Consider the following 17,293-nt stretch of genomic DNA (forward strand, 5'->3'; position numbering starts at 1 on the left):
ACTGTTCACTTACCTTAAAGGTGCTCATTTCTAAGGGTTATGCATTGGCTTTGTCATGATGGTTAAACATTTTTTTACATCACATGATCACAACAAGATTTGGCTGAATCAAGATGTAAAAGCTGGTCTCGTCCTATAAGAGAATACAAAAAAATGACAGACTCAGACTTGGAAAAGTGCCACGATTGACATGTTTTTATATATGATCCGATCCAAGGTCCAACCTAAATGTACAGAATAGAAATGGGGACTATTTAGCTGAGAGTACAATGTCACTTTACAAATGATATCACTTTTTCTTTTTCATTTTGGTTCAAGTTGACTCATGTCCACACAGACCATTAGAATAGAAATACATCTGAGCATACTGTCAAAAAGATATTAAGATATTTACACAATGTGCAAACCATCAATACCACATGTTTTAAGTTGATATTGCTTTTTTCTCCATCTATTTAAGTTGACAATTCCAGAAACAAACAAACAGAAAGACTAACTTATTCTAACAGGACGAAACAATGAGGAAAAAGTAAACCCTGAAAAGAAAGACCATCCATAGCAGTTATCTTGGCAGCACACTGTACAAACAAATCCAAGTCCATTCATACATCAATGTTACAAAATTAAATAAAAATCAAGTCTATTAGTCATTAACTGTATTCAAGGGAAGTCAGGCCTTCCCATCTTGCATAAGGCATAGCATCTGATGGGCCCTGCCCGTACACAGCAGTCACCACCAAACCGCAGCTTTACTTCTGAGGTCAATTAATGGGTTATTTTAACGTTAAAGTAAGATCAGCAGTCGCACTACGCACACCTAGAGAGTGAGATGAGAGGAAGAACTACAAAACCTGAAGAGGGACAAACAGTAAACAGCACATACATCCTCAAAAAGCACACACACCAATAGATAGTGCCTGCTTTTCTTTTTTTGAGCGTTCAGCCTCGTGGACAATGGATGAGGGTGAGGTTTGTTGTTAAGTTGAGCGGCTGGGGCAGAGTTGGAGGGCTCTCAGCAGCAGCGGAAACACAGTCAGTTGGGATGTTTGCACCGTTTTTGTCACATCATCACTTGGTCTTCTCCTCCGAGTGCTTCTGCTGCTGCAGCCGCTTGACGTAGCTCTGGGCCATGGAGTTGACGATGGAAATGACAAAGTAGCAGACCATGACCAGCACCACCTTCTCAAACACCCATGACAGCCAGTTCTCATCCTGGAAATCCACAGTAAAAAGGAGGAGATGCTATTAATAAATGTCATAAATGAAACACACAAATCCAGGTGTGAATGTAAAACAGTGGGAATATTATTTGCATAATCACGGCAGTAAATGATTGGAAGAAAATGGTATTCATATAAAGAGAAAATATCCCAATGTGGGGAATTTAAGCCTCAATGATGCAAACTCAAACATTTGTCAACTGATAAATAAATAAGAATTTGCTAAATGCTAAACATGTTTAAGTTAATTAGAAACAGTCGCCATTACACTGTTTGTCCAGCAGAGAACACTGAAGCTCATTTTGTAAAATGTCCCGCTCAGTACATATAAATCTTTACTCAACAAGCTTGACTAATTCTTACGATGAAATTTTTTATTCATTAAATGCCAGCCAATATTTTTTTTTTAACTCTTAAACATCAACATTGATTTGTATGAACCAAAAAAAACTCCCAACTCTGATGGCTGCTCAGTGTTACATGAACTTGTAGCGATTTTTGGGAAATTGTATGAAACCTTTCTGGTGCATCACTTAAAGCACACATACATAAGTTGTATAATCTTAACAATAAATACATTAACAAAGCTAATACATTGCAAATGGTAAAATAATGTATTGTTCTTACCGCTGGTGCACTTTTCCCAGCATGGTGCAGCTTGTTCCTCTGTGCTTCCAGGTAATGACTGAAGGGCTTCTGGAGTGATGGTCCTACTCTGGGCACGGACCTGATGTCGATCCACACACAGCCGCAAAGAAAAAGAGGACATAAGAGAAAAAGAGGGTGAACTTTTTTAATTCCACTTACCCTTTAAGCACCTTTCTTTAGACTGAAGCTTCAGACTCTGTAAGAAGCTCAGGAGGTCTTTTCTTTCCCTGAACACCACCAAAAGTCCCCACTTATCCAGCAATTAACCAGCATCCTTGTAAGAGCTGCTGAAGGCCCTGTCCTGCATGTGGGCCTATCTCAGAGCTTCCACCTCCACCACTTGCTACAGTGAGCAGGAGCAGGCAGAAGAGAGGAGTGAAGCTGCAACTATACAGCCCTCCTTTTATACTCCTCAGCTCTCTATAGGCACTTGTGTCAGCCCCTTCAATCAGGAAGTGAGTCGACATGATGTCACCACCTTTACCACCAATGCCTTCTGGGTGGAAAGACATCGAATCAGGGCGTGCTCATGTCCTTATTAGGCAGGGAGGATCAGCTCACAAGGGGGCCAATCATAATGGATACCATTTTATCAATTTATGTCACACAGAGGAATGGTTGGTACTGTAGCGTTAGCAGCGGTACAGTTTAAACACAGTCTCTAAATGGTGCCAAACTTATTATTACCGTGACTGAAATATACTGCAGGCAGTAGACATTCATACACGTCTTCCAAGAGCATGGATTCAATTTTATCCCGGCTCAGGACATAAACATGCTGTCTAGACTTAACTAGACTAAGCTAAATAAGAGAGGCCATTTACTAAACAAACACCAAGAGGGAACTGGGTAATTGCTGATTTCAAATAAAATCTAACTAGTTTTGTCTGAGTCATTCTTGTTATCTCAGGCGAACGCACACACGGCAATTACACAAAAAAACATCCTGTATCAGCGTTGAGGCACCATTTACACACATCATAGCGAGTCATAAGAGCACTCACAATTTCATGGGGAAGAACGTTGTGTTTTAGTTTAATAAGAAAGAAACAAGATACTTAATATGACCAGAGTCTGAGGATCTTATCCATTATGTACATGAAAGTCATTTAAACAGCGAATAGATCAATAAAAACTGAGCTACGAGTCCCAAATCATGAAATAAGCATTAAGTCTGGCTAAAAATTTCACTTGACTCACAAATAAGTACTAGTAAGTATTTTTAATAATTTGAATAGTTAATTTTAGCATTTAGTGTCAGTTAGTTAAAAGCAAAATTTGGAAAGCAAATGAGCTAAATCTGTCATTGGGTAAAAAGTCTTTTCTTCTTTCTGCTATGTCTGATCACGTTTCCCGCCTTGCTGGGGCAACCGTGCCTCAGTCAAAGCTGAACTTGGTGAGTCAGATCAACATGTTTTGGATGGGACCTCACACGCCTGACCACCAATGCTGCTGCCGAGATGGATTGCGTGTCTGTGTGTTTGTGGTGGTGGTGGGGGGACTACCTTTGTGTGGAAAAATGCAAAAAGCATGCATAGACACCCCCGCAGGGGAAAGCATTTATTGAGACTTAATCCACCCATCAGTGGTCAAAATGGATCTGGGAAAGACGATCACTGTTCACGCACATCAAGACAAACAGACACTCACCCAATGAGTAACACCATTTGTTCCACTATGTGCTTGCTGAAGGTAATGATAACAAAAAGTTTCTGTGGGAAGCAAAAGAGAGAGAGAGAGAGATAAAGACAGAGATTAGCACTCTTAAAATACAGTATGTACAATCACTCTTATATTAATGTAATTTATAACTTTGAAAAAAAGTGTTTTACAGAACAAACATTTAAACAATAACAGCGATGAAAGAATCCATCCTTAAAGAATCAGGAACAAAAGATTTTAAAACAGTGTCTTAAGAATCACTTGACAGACAGATGGATATTCAATTTTTTAGGGGCACAGCTGTGGGAAATTGAGGCCACATTTGCCAGTGTCTACAAACACAGTAATTAGAAAACCTAAACGTGGCAATATGCTCGATACTGGGCTGCGAGGGGCTTTGTGTGGTTTGCAGAGCGCCAAAGCGGGGGGCAAAACCACAATATACTTCTCCGGTCCTGAAACTGATCAGCTTTAAACAGCATGACACATGCCCCCCTGGACAAATTCAGACAGGATATGACACGTGAGGTCCAAGAGGTTTAAGGTACAAAAACCAAAAAAAGACAAAGAGACCCCCCCCGCCACCCACCCTCCCCCTTTGAGCTTTCTACCGTCTGTTCCATTTCCTTCCCTACCTTCTCATGTCAACTCTCCATCCTCCCGCCGCTACCCCTGCAGCCCAACGGACTCCTTTGTCTGAAAGGTCTGTGAGTGAGATCACTGGCTAGTACCACCATGAGATGGATAAGTTCAGTTTGTTAAGACGCTGAGCGACTCACCCACAGAGAGCCTCTCGCTGTCTAGGTTCATATTAGTCACTGGTGTGGCAGACTCAACAATATACTCCTTAATTAAGAGGGTTTTTGATCTAGTGGATTTTAAAAAATCCTAACTCTTTATACAGACTTCTTAAAAAAGTCTCCTTGCTTTCATCTGGAGCATGTGTATATGGTCTGGATAAATCCCAAAGCTCCAACCAGATTAAGGAATCCCCAGAGGACCAGAACAGTCAGAAAGAGTTAACCAAAAGTGCACAATTAAGAGTTTCTCACAGTCTGCATCTCATGATTTAAGCGTCAGGTTTGATCTTTGCTCTCTCACACGTTTTGAGGTTGTGCGGATTGTTTGAAGTGAATCATTCCGCAATGTGTATCCTCTTTTATTTATTTTTTATTTTTTTAAGAGTGGATTTTTTTGGACATGCATTATTACATTGAAGGCAGTAAAGCTAAGACAGAAATGTGATGATTCATATTTGAAGTATGTGGTATGTGTCTGTATGGTTTCTGTTAAAAAATGAAAAAAACCTGGTGTAATGTGAGGTGAAGTGGTTTCTATCTACTTCTGACAAACCTTTCAGTTGAGCTACTGACCTGTATGTGCATCTTAATGATGGCTTTCCCAATCAGAGTTGCTCCAAAGAAGGTCCAGAAGGGAACCAGGAAATGCCCGCAGGTTATTCCAGCCAAGTCAAAAAGAGGATTTGGGATCTGAAGCACACATATTAAACAACGTTACTGATTCTGATCAATTTCCATAGTTAAAAAAATCTGTCAGTTAATATCCTACGTTATATCTTTAAAATCTGCAGTAACAAATGTAAAAGTTTAGCTTTATTATACATGTGGTGCAGGGATGTTTTAAACAACAACTTACTGAGGCACAAGCCAAGATCCCAAAGAATCCCACTTTCTGCACCATGTGCTGGACTCCCAGTTTTGCTCTTGTGACAAAATCCTGTAAAAAAGATAACAAGAGCCAGTTTGAAAAAAACAAAAACGAAACAAAACACTAAATCACAGCTACAACACAACTTTTAAACATACATTGGTGTCTCTGAGCACATAATCATCCTTTTCTTTTTTTCTTATAATAACTATGCAGTACTACTCGCAAATGTTTTAGAGCAAACATCAGTGTTGTCTGCGATGTTATTACAAGAAATGAGGGCCGTGGTGAGAGCGCTGTGGTAAAATACCTGCTATTTCTGTGCACTCTACGTTTTTTATTTTTTTTATTTTGGAAGCATTGCAATCAAAAACTGTTTGGTGAAGAAGTGCCAAAGAACATTTGATCCTATCTGGATCCCTGTGGGCGTAGAACGTCTGTGGTTACATGGTGAGGATAACGGCCGATGCAGGAGGGAGATTAGAGGCATCTCACCACTGTCAAGTTTGGAAGCAAGTTAGATTTCAGTTTTGTCTTGGTCCTGACTGTTAAATATCATATTAGTCTGAGCCAACTACTTTTGTATTAAATACACGTTTCATATTGTTTTGTTTGAGTTTTGTTTTCCTCATGTACATAGACATCAAAAACATTTACATTTACTGGTAAATACAAAAGATGCAGCACAAGTTTTCTTAGTTTATTCATGTTTCTGTGCACAGTGAGTGCTACTAAAAATGTATTATTCTAATAATTATTCTAATAATTATAATAAATAATTAATTATTATTTTGAATATACAATCAAATCCATCAACACATTTTTTTGGCTTTAAGTGAAGTTTCAGTTTGTAAGCACTCTCCCACTTTTGGTGCACTTTAAATCCTGTTTGTTTACATCATTTTCTTCTTGGTTTATTGTAGATGAACAGCGCACATTTTTAAATGATCTGTTCCTCTTAACATATTTTGTGTGGTATTAATTTATAAGAATCATGTGTTCCGCGTGTCTTCACAAAACAGAACAATAGTTAAAAAGTGCTTCTAACTTTTTCGTGAGACTGTTGCTTCAGAGAACCTGTGACAAATGCATATGTGAAACATGCTGAATACTTTTCCATGATGAAAGACATGTGAGTCCTCCTCGGCTTACTCAGCTGAAAACCAGTGAAGTGAGAATAGGTGATGCAGAGTGAGACAATGTACACAAGTTTGACTGATCTCTGTTCTGCTGACTCAGCATCTGATCTCAGCAGTCTCCAGTCATGTGAGCCCGGTTCCTGTCAGAACTGTCTGTCATTCAAATTAGAGGCCGGTGAGAAGAGAGAAGGAAGGAGGCAGTGAGAGCGAGGCCTGAGGGATGATTAAAGGGAGAGCTGTGCTCAGGGTGACTCACCCACCAACAGGCAGAGTTACTGGAAGTTTAAGGAGGGAGGGGCTTCACTGAAGTCACATGGCACTTTTGGACCAATCACTGCGCAGTGGCTCCATGGTCAGTTATGAATTATGAAGATGAGGGCAAATTAGATAAAATAATATTACATTGGGTGGGTGGATGAAGTGTCAACAAGTATGCTACTAGAGGAACAAATATAAGGATAGATATTTCAATACTCAATGTATTTATGTGATTTTTACTCATTTTAATTCTTATTGTTTTTATTTGAGTGACCATGTGTTTTCAATAGGAGGAGGGGCATTGAGTTTAGGGCTTATGTTCCTCGCCATGTATGACTAATTAGGGCAAAAAAAATAATTAAAAAAATGACCCATCTGTTGCTTTCTTACACTTGTGTTCTTTTGAATTATTAAAAAAAAATACACGGATCATATTGAATCACTTTAAATTTAAAAAAACTAAAGCTGTCAAACAATTTAAATATTTAATTGCAAATTAATCGCACAATTAAATTTTTTTTCCCTAAATGTATTTTACAGGTATATTTTTCAAGCTTTTAATACTCTTATTAACATAGGAGTGGATACATATGCTTGATTTATGCAAATGTGAGTTTATTACTACTGAAACAATCCAGAACAATGAAATACTGTACTGCATGCTCCAAAAATCTGCTGTTAGTTAGATCAGTTAGGAACTAGTTGCATTCACTCACACAGTCACACACACACACACACACACACACACACACACACACACACACACACACACACACACACACACACACACACACACACACACACACACACACACACACACACACACACACACACACACACACACACACACACACACACACACACACACACACACACACACACACACACACACACACACACACACACCTTTGACGGGCAGGAAGAGGTCTCTTTGTATGAGCTGCTTGGCCAGCAACTGGTATTTGAGACTCGACGTACTGCAAATAACTTTGGTCTTGTGGATAGAACATCTGGCAGGGCTTTGGAGCAGAATTTGCCATTCATAAGACTCTTTTTCTTTATCCATTTCTGCTTGTTATCCAAAACGTTATTGCTGCATTGCTTCCTTATTTCCAAACTACAGGCCAGGACCAGGGTCAAGCACAACGTATGTGCATTAATCGCATGTTTAAAAAATAAACGCTGTAAAAATGAATTTGTGTTAAGGCGTTATTACTGCCTTAACTTTGCCAGCCCAAAAAAAAACCACATCAGAGACTCCTCAATCTATATAAACAATGTTATTTGGATTTAATGACATGCTATAAATATGATATGCTAAGAGTTAATATTATAATATATACTCATAACAGATGAGTATGTGTGTACAACTCTGACCTGAGCACCTTCAGCCTGCTCCAGCATCTCCTCGAACTCCTCATAGTCTTCATCATCTGGGTCAGCGCCTGACTGACGAGCTGCTCGGGCCATAAAATACGGAGGTAGCTCTCCGATGGCAGTGCCTGCACCCTAAAAACCACACACGCACAAATGTTCCATGTCAGCATTTACTTATTTATTTCACACATGAGAGACGACGCATGGCACCAACAACTATTTCAATTTTGATCCATGCAACTGCTTTCTAGAAAATACATACTAACTCATGCTTCTGGATGGTTGTAAAGCATGTTGAAACTGTTATAATATGAAGAAACAAGTTGCCAGTTGTTACATTGTGAACTGTAGCTGGCGCTGGCGCTGGCACTGCCCCCCCCCCGCCTCCCCTTGAGTGTCAATCACTGGCTTTGCTCTGCATGCATGCTTGTACTCACCCACATGCAGGCCTCCAGGCGAACCTTTGACATGATTGAAAAGATAGAAATGCTTTCCTCCAGCCCTTCAACTTCGGGACACACAATCTGGTCTGGGTACGGAGGTTCTGGGAAGTCTGTGGAACCGCACTCGTATGCTGCCAGGGTTACTGATGCTATGTGAGGACCCTGAGAGAAAAGAGGGAGGACAAATGAAGACAATATGCTGCTTTAATAGACTGGAAACCACTGGGGCACAAACACACAGGCTCAACATCTAGATTTTGCCACATGATCATCAGTTTCATACCCTCAGTGTGCATTTTAAATGGGTGAAAGATTTTAATAATGCTAATAATACAAGCCTGCATTAACTTATTGTATTTTACCAAGTGTGTCAACTTAAACAGAGACGTATGATTATACTTCACACCCTTAAAAGTGTATTAATATTGAATTAAACACATTATTGGATAGATAAACACTAATAGGTTCACCCCCCCCCCCCCACACACAGGTACAGACACACACCAACAGCAGCTGAGTCACAAAGTCTCTGACAGGTTGGTATGTCTTCATTTTTCATCGTATAGACGTACAGTTAGGCCGAGCCACCTGGCCTCAATAACAGTAAGCCCACCTGTAACTACAACACAGCAACTCCATTATACCTCCCAGTGATACAGGCAACACTGACAGTAGTTGTACAGCACACACAATTAGTCTGCGTTGACTGATCCTCGATAGCCACCCCCCTCCACCCCTCTCTGAGTGTGAGGCTTCTTTAGTTTACACAACACTGTTCCTTTTAAACCAAACAGGACGTCTCTTAACGACACTTGTCACGTCATGACAAGTGCTTACAAGACAAAACTAAGCTGTGATTCAAACTCTGAAACCAAACTCTGACACAGTCATCAGGCAGGCGATCCTGCGGTGAGTTTCTTTGTTCGCGCAAGTTGGCGGAGCAGAACTCTTCACACACCGAACATATGAAACACTTATTTGCTCTGTGACTATTAAGCAATGGATTTCATCATGAACCAATCAAATGCACCTTAATACTAATCATGCTGATTTAAGAACAAGACTACTTGACAAATGGACTACTAGTGGACCCTTGAAGCTCAGTATAAAGTGTTAGATGCAACAAACAATATACCGACACCTTTTTGTCTTCTTAGAAACTTACAAGTAGTAGGTACGTGTGTTATGGGGGTAAACCAACAGATAAAACCTTAAAAGCTCCTTAACAGCATGAATGAACTCAAACGTCATGGCTGTGACATGTTGACCTGTGGGCGGCGCAAACAGGAAGTTCTTCGAGTTGGATCTTGTGTCAGATCGGCAACACAATGTTCAGGCTCCATCATTAAATGGTGAGGAACTGAAAGCTTTAACTGCTGGTTAATAATGTGATCAATCTACAAGTACCAGCAACAATCTACTCACATGTCTCTGTTCCTATTTGAAATGCAATACTATGATTGGAGTTCAGCGCTTGGATACACTGCAATGACCTCCAAAACATCATGATTAATCATATAATCATGCTAGCCAGTGAATCCCCTTTCCCATGAGCACCATGATCTCATCGTCTCCGTGGGGCTATCTACTAATGCTTCAGGCTTGAGGTAAATTCAGTGTAACTCTGCTGTAAGGGTTGTGGTTTTCCCCTTCAAAATGAACACCAGGAATTTCCTGGCTATGGCTGACATCAACACTGATGAGACAGTAGTGATAGGAGCCGTTGCATTGTGAACATGAGCTAAGTTTGAATAAGAACAGGAAATAGGCTTCTTACGAGCAGACAGCTGACATTATGCTGGCCCCGATTTAAAGTATGCTTTTACTTATCCATGAAAATGATGGGATGGTCAAAAGGATTTTTAGGGGTTTTCTGGATGCAAACTGATTGGGATATAGAGAGTGAGTCACCGTGGAGACACCGACAGCTCAACAGAATTTGTCAATCCATATTTCAACCTCTGGGTGGATGACATCATTCTCGTCAAACAGGTATGCTGCTTCCCGACTACCACACCTTAAATTAACGGCAACCACAAGGCTCTTGTAAATAAGAAACATGTTTTTATGACATGGTTTATGAAGGGGTTTAAAGGGGTATAGGGGGATCTGAAATGGAAGCACAGAGAAGCCAGAGACTCCAACAACAAAAAACTGAAACGTGATAAATATTAAGAGGAATAAGATAAGAGACACCTGAATTTGTGTGAGAGAGTTACATCAAGTCAATTTTATGAATATGGCTCAATACCACAAATCTACCTCTGGGGGTTTTAAAATGGTACAAACATCCTATGTCCTCAGACCCTCAATTTGAATAATGAAAAAAACCTCTAATAGACCCTTTTTAACAGGAAAATAAATAAAAAGGAAGAAACCTAAGAAGGAGCAACAGAGGAAGGATCCCTCTCCCGGGACATACAGATGTGCAATAGACAGATGTGTACAGAAAGATCAACAGCACCGAAATCACCCCATGAGCATTCCCCCGCCATTACACATAGGTAAATGTTGGGTCCCTGTAAATTGGAGAATGTAGTCTCGACCTGCTCTGTAACTGCTGAGATTGGGTCCTGTTTACATATCAAATAATTTGACTGTGCTCAGAAGACATGTTTTACAGGGCCGATGAACTTAAAAGTATTTTTCCCTCCACAGGTTTGTCTCAGGGTCTTCAAGCTCTTCACATGCATCAACAGCATGCATCAGTGTACACAGTACCCATATTAAATATTCCATATTTTTCCTTACACTGGTTGTAATAATGCAAATGTTGTATACTGTGTTAAGTGTACGCATGGCAGATCAGATCCTGTTTGTATTCTGTGTTTGTGTCTTGAATCAAAATGAGAGTAGTCCCTTTTAAAAGGTTTGTATGCATGAAAATACAGGTTGGTTAATATAGTAACATCATTATGCATCACTTCATAGTGTAAAAACTTTTCAAAGTAGATAAAAACAGGACCATGGATGGATGTAATAATTGTCCATGACTTTCAAGTATCTTTTTAAATGTGGGATTGAATGAGTAAAATAATGTACTGCATGAATTCTGCTAGCAATGAAAATTATAATTATATTTAAAGACATATAAATATTAAAATGAATGAGATCAACTGTTTTGATAGAAGCCAGGTTGTTCCATATGGAGGAGATGATGATACCTCCTCAAACAGAGAGGGGGAGAGGGAATTAGGTCACCTACTCAAGATGATTCATAGTGACACAAAATACACAGAAACAGTATAAGAAGCTAACATATGCAAAACATATATAAAGAAACAGAGCACGACAGTAGAGGAACAAAAGAAAAGATGGTGAGTTTCGGAGAGTTACTGGCATGTATCAGTTTTAAAAAACAGGAAGGTCACAGTTACATTGTTTCCCATTATTTCATTATAATGGAAATTGCTGACTCAGTTGCCCACATCTGTACAAGTTCTAAGGAACAGAAGCCAAATCATCAGCCTTTCTGTCGTTTTGATAAATTTTCCTTTTGACCACAACCGAGACAAATGACACATATTTTGGTGACTCAGTCATACAGTCATTCTGTGACTGCCTGTCACTTGACACTTAACTCTTGGTCGGCCTTAGAGACAGATGGATGACAAATTAGACTAGAGTTTGATCGAGTAGAAGACACTGAATATGGAGTGTGACACCATCCACTGGCAACTACTGGAATAGACACACATGGGCTTTTACAGAAATGTGATCACCTTAAAAAGGTAAGGAGTCTTTTGTTTGTGTGAGTATATTTCAGGACATAGCTGGCCTCGATCTCCAGCATGAGCTAATCTACATCTCAAAAACAGCCTGAGTATTGTAGATACACATAGAACATCCTGACCCATGTTGGGTACAGCCAACCAGATAATGCTGGTTACCAGTTGCTCTTTACTGCCATTATCATTATGCAATGTTTTGACTGTTGAGATAAGGGCCAGATGTGGGCCAACTGAGGCAGCTTTTCCCAGAAATGTAAAACATAGTAATGGGTACCGTCCTGACTGTACAACGAAAACATATGGATGATTAAATCTGAAAGTGGTTGGAGTAGAAATGTAAATGTATTTATTGAGTCTGTTTTACATAGCTTCACTATCTTATGTGCTCATACAGAGAGTAGAGGAGGACAACTGAATGACTTATCACTGGCATTTTTTCTGTTATTATAATTATATGTATCATTATTTGTTTATTAAAATTGCATTTAATTTGAAGACACCATGCTGAGGAGACGTTTGCATTAAGAAAACATTATTATTTAGAGCCAGCTCAGTAAATGGCGTCTTATCTTCTTCATTAAAGTCTCTTTTTCTACGTTGCTAATATTTGAATGGAGTATTTCTTTACAGCCCCAGCAACCCAGAGTGAGGTGGCTTTCTCCTGTTGGAGTGTCTTGTCATGCACCCAACTTGAATAGCAACATTTTCTTAATGTAGTGAGGCCTGACACTCGCTTATATACCTGGGGTTAGCCCAGAGTTTGTGGGGTTATCCCCTGAAAATTGACTGTGTGAAACAGCTAAAGTAAACAGTGGAGTAGTCGCGTATCATTGTAGAATGTAAACATTAGTCGCGTGTGATAACCCAGTGCTAGTAGAAGTGCTGAGTGTAGAGTGTAGAGCTAAGAATATGCAGTGTGAAACGCCCTTTTGTGAGCATATCTGTCTTCATGACAAACCCAGGATTTGTCCTTTAATTCCCATATAAATCAAATTTCAAGGACTGCCTTTTTTCATCTGCGTAATATTTCTAAAATTAGACATATCCTGTCTCAAAACGATGCTGAAAAACTAGTCCATGCATTTGTTGCTTCTAGGCTGGATTATTGTAATTCATTATTATCAGGCTGTCCTAACAAGTCTCTAAAGAATCTCCAGCTGGTCCAGAATGCAGCTGCACGCGTTCTGACAAAAACTAGTAAGAGAGATCATATTACTCCTATTTTGGCTTCACTGCATTGGCTTCCCGTAAAATCTGGAATAGAATTTAAAATCCTTCTCCTCACTTTTAAAGCTCTTTATGGTCAGGCTCCATCATATCTTAAAGAGCTTATGGTACTTTATGTACCTACCAGAACACTGCGCTCCCAGCATGCAGGCCTACTTGTGGTTCCTACTGTAGTATCTCTAAAAGTAGAATGGGAGGCAGAGCCTTCAGTTATCAGGCTACTCTCCTGTGGAACCATCTCCCAGATTCAGTCCGGAGGGCAGAAACCCTCTCTACGTGTAAGAGTAGGCTTAAAACCTTCCTTTTTGATAAAGCTTATAATTAGGGCCGGCCAGGCTTGTCCTGGACCAGCTCCTAGTTTATGCTGCTATAGGCTTAGACTGCCGGGGGACTCCCACTCCCATGATGCACTGAACTCCTCTCTCCTCCTCCTTCTCTCTCTCTCTACCTATCCATCTATAGCCATTAACATTCATGTACTATTAATGCATTCAATAACCTAAACTTCTTCCCCAGAGTTGTCTGTGCTTTCTTGTCTAACAGGTAATCTGGGCCTGTAGACGTCCAGATGACAGATCCCAGTCCCGGACCTTCTAGCTTCAATGTTTATTTTCTATGTGCTTCTCTCTCTCTCCTATTCTTCCTCTCCCCTCTCTACCCCAACCAGTCGAGGCAGATGGCCGCCCACTTTGAGCCTGGTTCTGCCTGAGGTTTCTTCCTGTTAAAAGGGAGTTTTTTCTTGCTCATGTGGGAATGTTGGGTCTCTTTAAAATTAAAACCTGAAGAGTTCGGTTTAGAACCTGCTCTATGTGTAAAGTGCCTTGAGATGACTTTGTTGTGATTTGGCGCTATACAAATAAAGATTGATTGATTGATGTCAAGAAATGGTGTGTGTACACATTTCCATGCCACTGTTGTTCTCTTACCAGATAGAGAAGAAATGTGTGCAGGCCAGTCCCAAGGCCCACTGAGGACAGGATCCCAAGGCCTACCCAGTAGGCACACCATAGGAACCTCTTCTCCAGGTGACGGACATACTACAGTGAAAAAAAGTTAACCAAGAAAATCAAACCTGTAACTATTGTTTAAAAGTTATTATCATTGTATAAATGTTATTATTTAAATACTCTTAATAATAGTTTTAGTCTTTTAAAAGTAATGTCTGTTTAGGATAGAAAAGAGCATGAAGTGATACTTATTACACTCTCTACTAAAAATGATTTCTTAAATTGTAACTATGGTAATATAACGATTAAAAGAATAATTTATCAAATGTTTTAGAGGCAAACATTTTAGTGTCTTTTTATAAGTTTAAATTTGCTAACCTGTAGTAGGTTATATATTAGTTCATAGTTATAAGTGAGTTATTTCAGACGATTCCATATTAAAGCTTTGTGTCCCTTTAAGTGTAACAGACTGTTGCACACAGGAATTTGTGAACATTCAACCCACCATCGGTATGATCAAGGGTTACTTGACAACAGTGCACATCTCATTAACCTTTGAACAGGAAGGTGACAGAGCAATGGTGTTGATTATTAACATCCATGAGAAAACAAATCAACCAAAGCTTACTTCTTGGTGGTCCCCCTCAGTGGAGTAGGCAATGGAGAAGAGTGAACATAACACCAAAACTAAGAACACTGCACCTCGTCGCTGCCAGAGCCTGAACAAAAATGTGGAACAAAAAAAAGGGTTAATAAAATTCTAAACATCCAAAGTGAAACGATGTTTAAATCTGTTTTGTTCTTATCTCTGTTTAAAGGTTGCCTGACATGACCGTTCCTTATGTCTGGATACTGAATATCAAGTCAAAGAAATACACTTTGTTAATGTTTTTAAGTATGTAGGTGTGCTTTGCCTATCAGTGAGAAGTAGAGAATGAAAAGAATAACAAATAAGACAAAAGGTCAGGATCATAGATGTGCACAAACATCCTGGCCAAAGCAAACAAAGCCTCTAGAAAAACCTGTTTGACTTCTTACTTAAACGTCAGTTCCTTTAACTTGATGAGGGTCTCTAGAAGGAAGTAATGTAGTGTGATAACAGGCCTCCTCCATAACACCAGAGACAAGCGTTCCTCCTTATCCGCCTGTCGCTTCTCTCTTATTGATGCGTCTGGAAAACAAATAGAATTGCAATCACCCTGATATACTGCAATATTTGTATCTGTTGCAATTATTGCATCCTCCTGAATTGGTATTGCTAAATACATGCTACATCTAAAACATCTACAAGTCTGGGTCTAGTTCTGCTTTAGTAGACCAAGTGGTGTAAACCTTTGAAATTGAAAGTAACCACAAACAAATGAGCTTGAGGGATTTTTATGACCTGGAAATACCATGAGGTGACAGATATCAGATATTGCTCAACCTGAACTTTCTTGGGACACTTTGGAGAGGAGGGTTGCTCTTTCTACTGAACATTTAAAATCATAAAGATCTTGAAACTAACCTGTAGACTTTCCATTCTGTTTATCTTTAGCTCCTGCTCGTTTCTGAGGCTGCTCGCAGCTTGCTCCATTGGCTGCCATGTCAATCAGCGTTTAGCAGCTCAGACAGTCTGAGGACGAACGAGAGAGGAGAGAGGAGACAGGAGGAGGAGGGGGGGTGACACGTTGGTGTTTGGTTCAACAGAGTCCTCCCCGATATTGTTTCGTTGCCAGCTGAAGATAACATGACAGACTCCGTAAGACTCAGAGCATCAATCTGCCAATGCGAACATCTCGCCAACACGCCGACTAGCTGACATTCAAATAACATCGTGATTAAAAGGAGAAACTGACAGACAAAGCAATGAGGGGGTGACCTTTTACCCATAGTACCGTTCAAGTTAAAGGAAAGAGCCGCTGCTCGGTAGGTCAGTGTTAAATTAAGATTTGATGCTAATTGCAAGTAAGTCATCCTCCACATGCTAACCGGTTAGCTGACATGCTAACGGCTAAGCTAGGGACGCTGGCAGGCACCACATCACAATAAAGATGATAAAATCGATTTAAAAAATCGTCTTACTTGTGAGAAGATACGTAAAAAATCCGTTCGCTGCTCCCAGGCTGTTAAAATTGTGCAAAAACATGCGCTGTTTAAGAGGAATGGGACGGTGTTTGTTAAAAGTTGAATGACAGCCGTACCTCTTTCCTGTCGTCTTCACCCGGAAACAAACGGCGGACGTATCAAAATAAAAAAATCTGTATTGCTGCTCAGCCTCGAATAATTATCCTAACACGTTTGCCGTTACCTTCATGTGGTGAATTAAATAACTATACATGTACAAATGAATTACACAAATTTGACGCTTTTTTCTCGCCTTCAGACTGGTTGTCACTTTCACCTCATCAAGGAGTCACTTTTATTGTGGAATTGATGCGAAGACGTACTTCCGTCAGATGTGGACCAATCAGAGGTTGCCAAATTTGCCAACAAAGTATGACATTGGAAACACAAACCACATAATTAAAACACAAATGTATTGTACCGGTTAGTAATGACGGATCTGTTCACAGCTATATGTACATTTCAGATTCCACTTTGTATAAAATACTGGAGGAGGAACAGGAGTAAAAAGGGCAGTGTGCTTAAGTAATGTGGAGCCTAAAACCAGAAACAAATGTTAAACTTTACATGTGCCAGGCTCAAGACTGTCATGTGCAAGTGCTTGATGGATTACTCTCACTTAAGAGACCTTAACTGACCTTTCCTCACACAATGTCTACATCACTGGGCCATATACTATATTCAGAGTGTGAGCAATGGATGCTAATTTAATTACTACATATGATATACAAGCCTAGCATTTTCCTGGCCTCAGCAATTACTTTGCCCACTCCTCATACATTTTTAACATCCTCCATCATTAACATATTTTTGGAGAACACACATGTGATGCTAAATAAAGCCTCTCTGGGTTTAGATCTTTACATT

The 17,293-nt window shown here is 39.8% G+C and overlaps 1 protein-coding gene across 2 annotated transcripts; it reads right to left on the minus strand.

Moving 5' to 3' along the window:
* Nucleotides 1-180: 180 nt before the first annotated feature.
* Nucleotides 181-16,532, minus strand: vmp1 (vacuole membrane protein 1). 2 transcript variants are annotated; one of them, XM_062419468.1, is made up of 12 exons: nt 16,385-16,532; nt 15,828-15,935; nt 15,359-15,491; nt 14,949-15,039; nt 14,300-14,410; nt 8,410-8,577; nt 7,973-8,104; nt 5,187-5,267; nt 4,904-5,020; nt 3,519-3,580; nt 1,848-1,947; nt 181-1,212 (listed from the first exon to the last, which is right to left on the minus strand). In XM_062419468.1, exons 2-12 carry the CDS (start codon nt 15,904-15,906, stop codon nt 1,069-1,071), a joined length of 1,218 nt encoding a protein of 405 aa, XP_062275452.1. In that variant the 5' UTR covers nt 15,907-15,935; nt 16,385-16,532; the 3' UTR covers nt 181-1,068. The 2 variants fall into 2 exon arrangements, with proteins under 2 accessions (XP_062275452.1, XP_062275453.1); XM_062419469.1 differs by having other exon boundaries at nt 15,828-16,038; nt 16,385-16,524.
* Between the last annotated feature and the right edge of the window lie 761 nt (nt 16,533-17,293).

Source organism: Scomber scombrus, chromosome 5 (assembly GCF_963691925.1).
Source record: "Scomber scombrus chromosome 5, fScoSco1.1, whole genome shotgun sequence".
In the NCBI taxonomy this organism is placed as follows: Eukaryota; Metazoa; Chordata; class Actinopteri; order Scombriformes; family Scombridae; genus Scomber; species Scomber scombrus.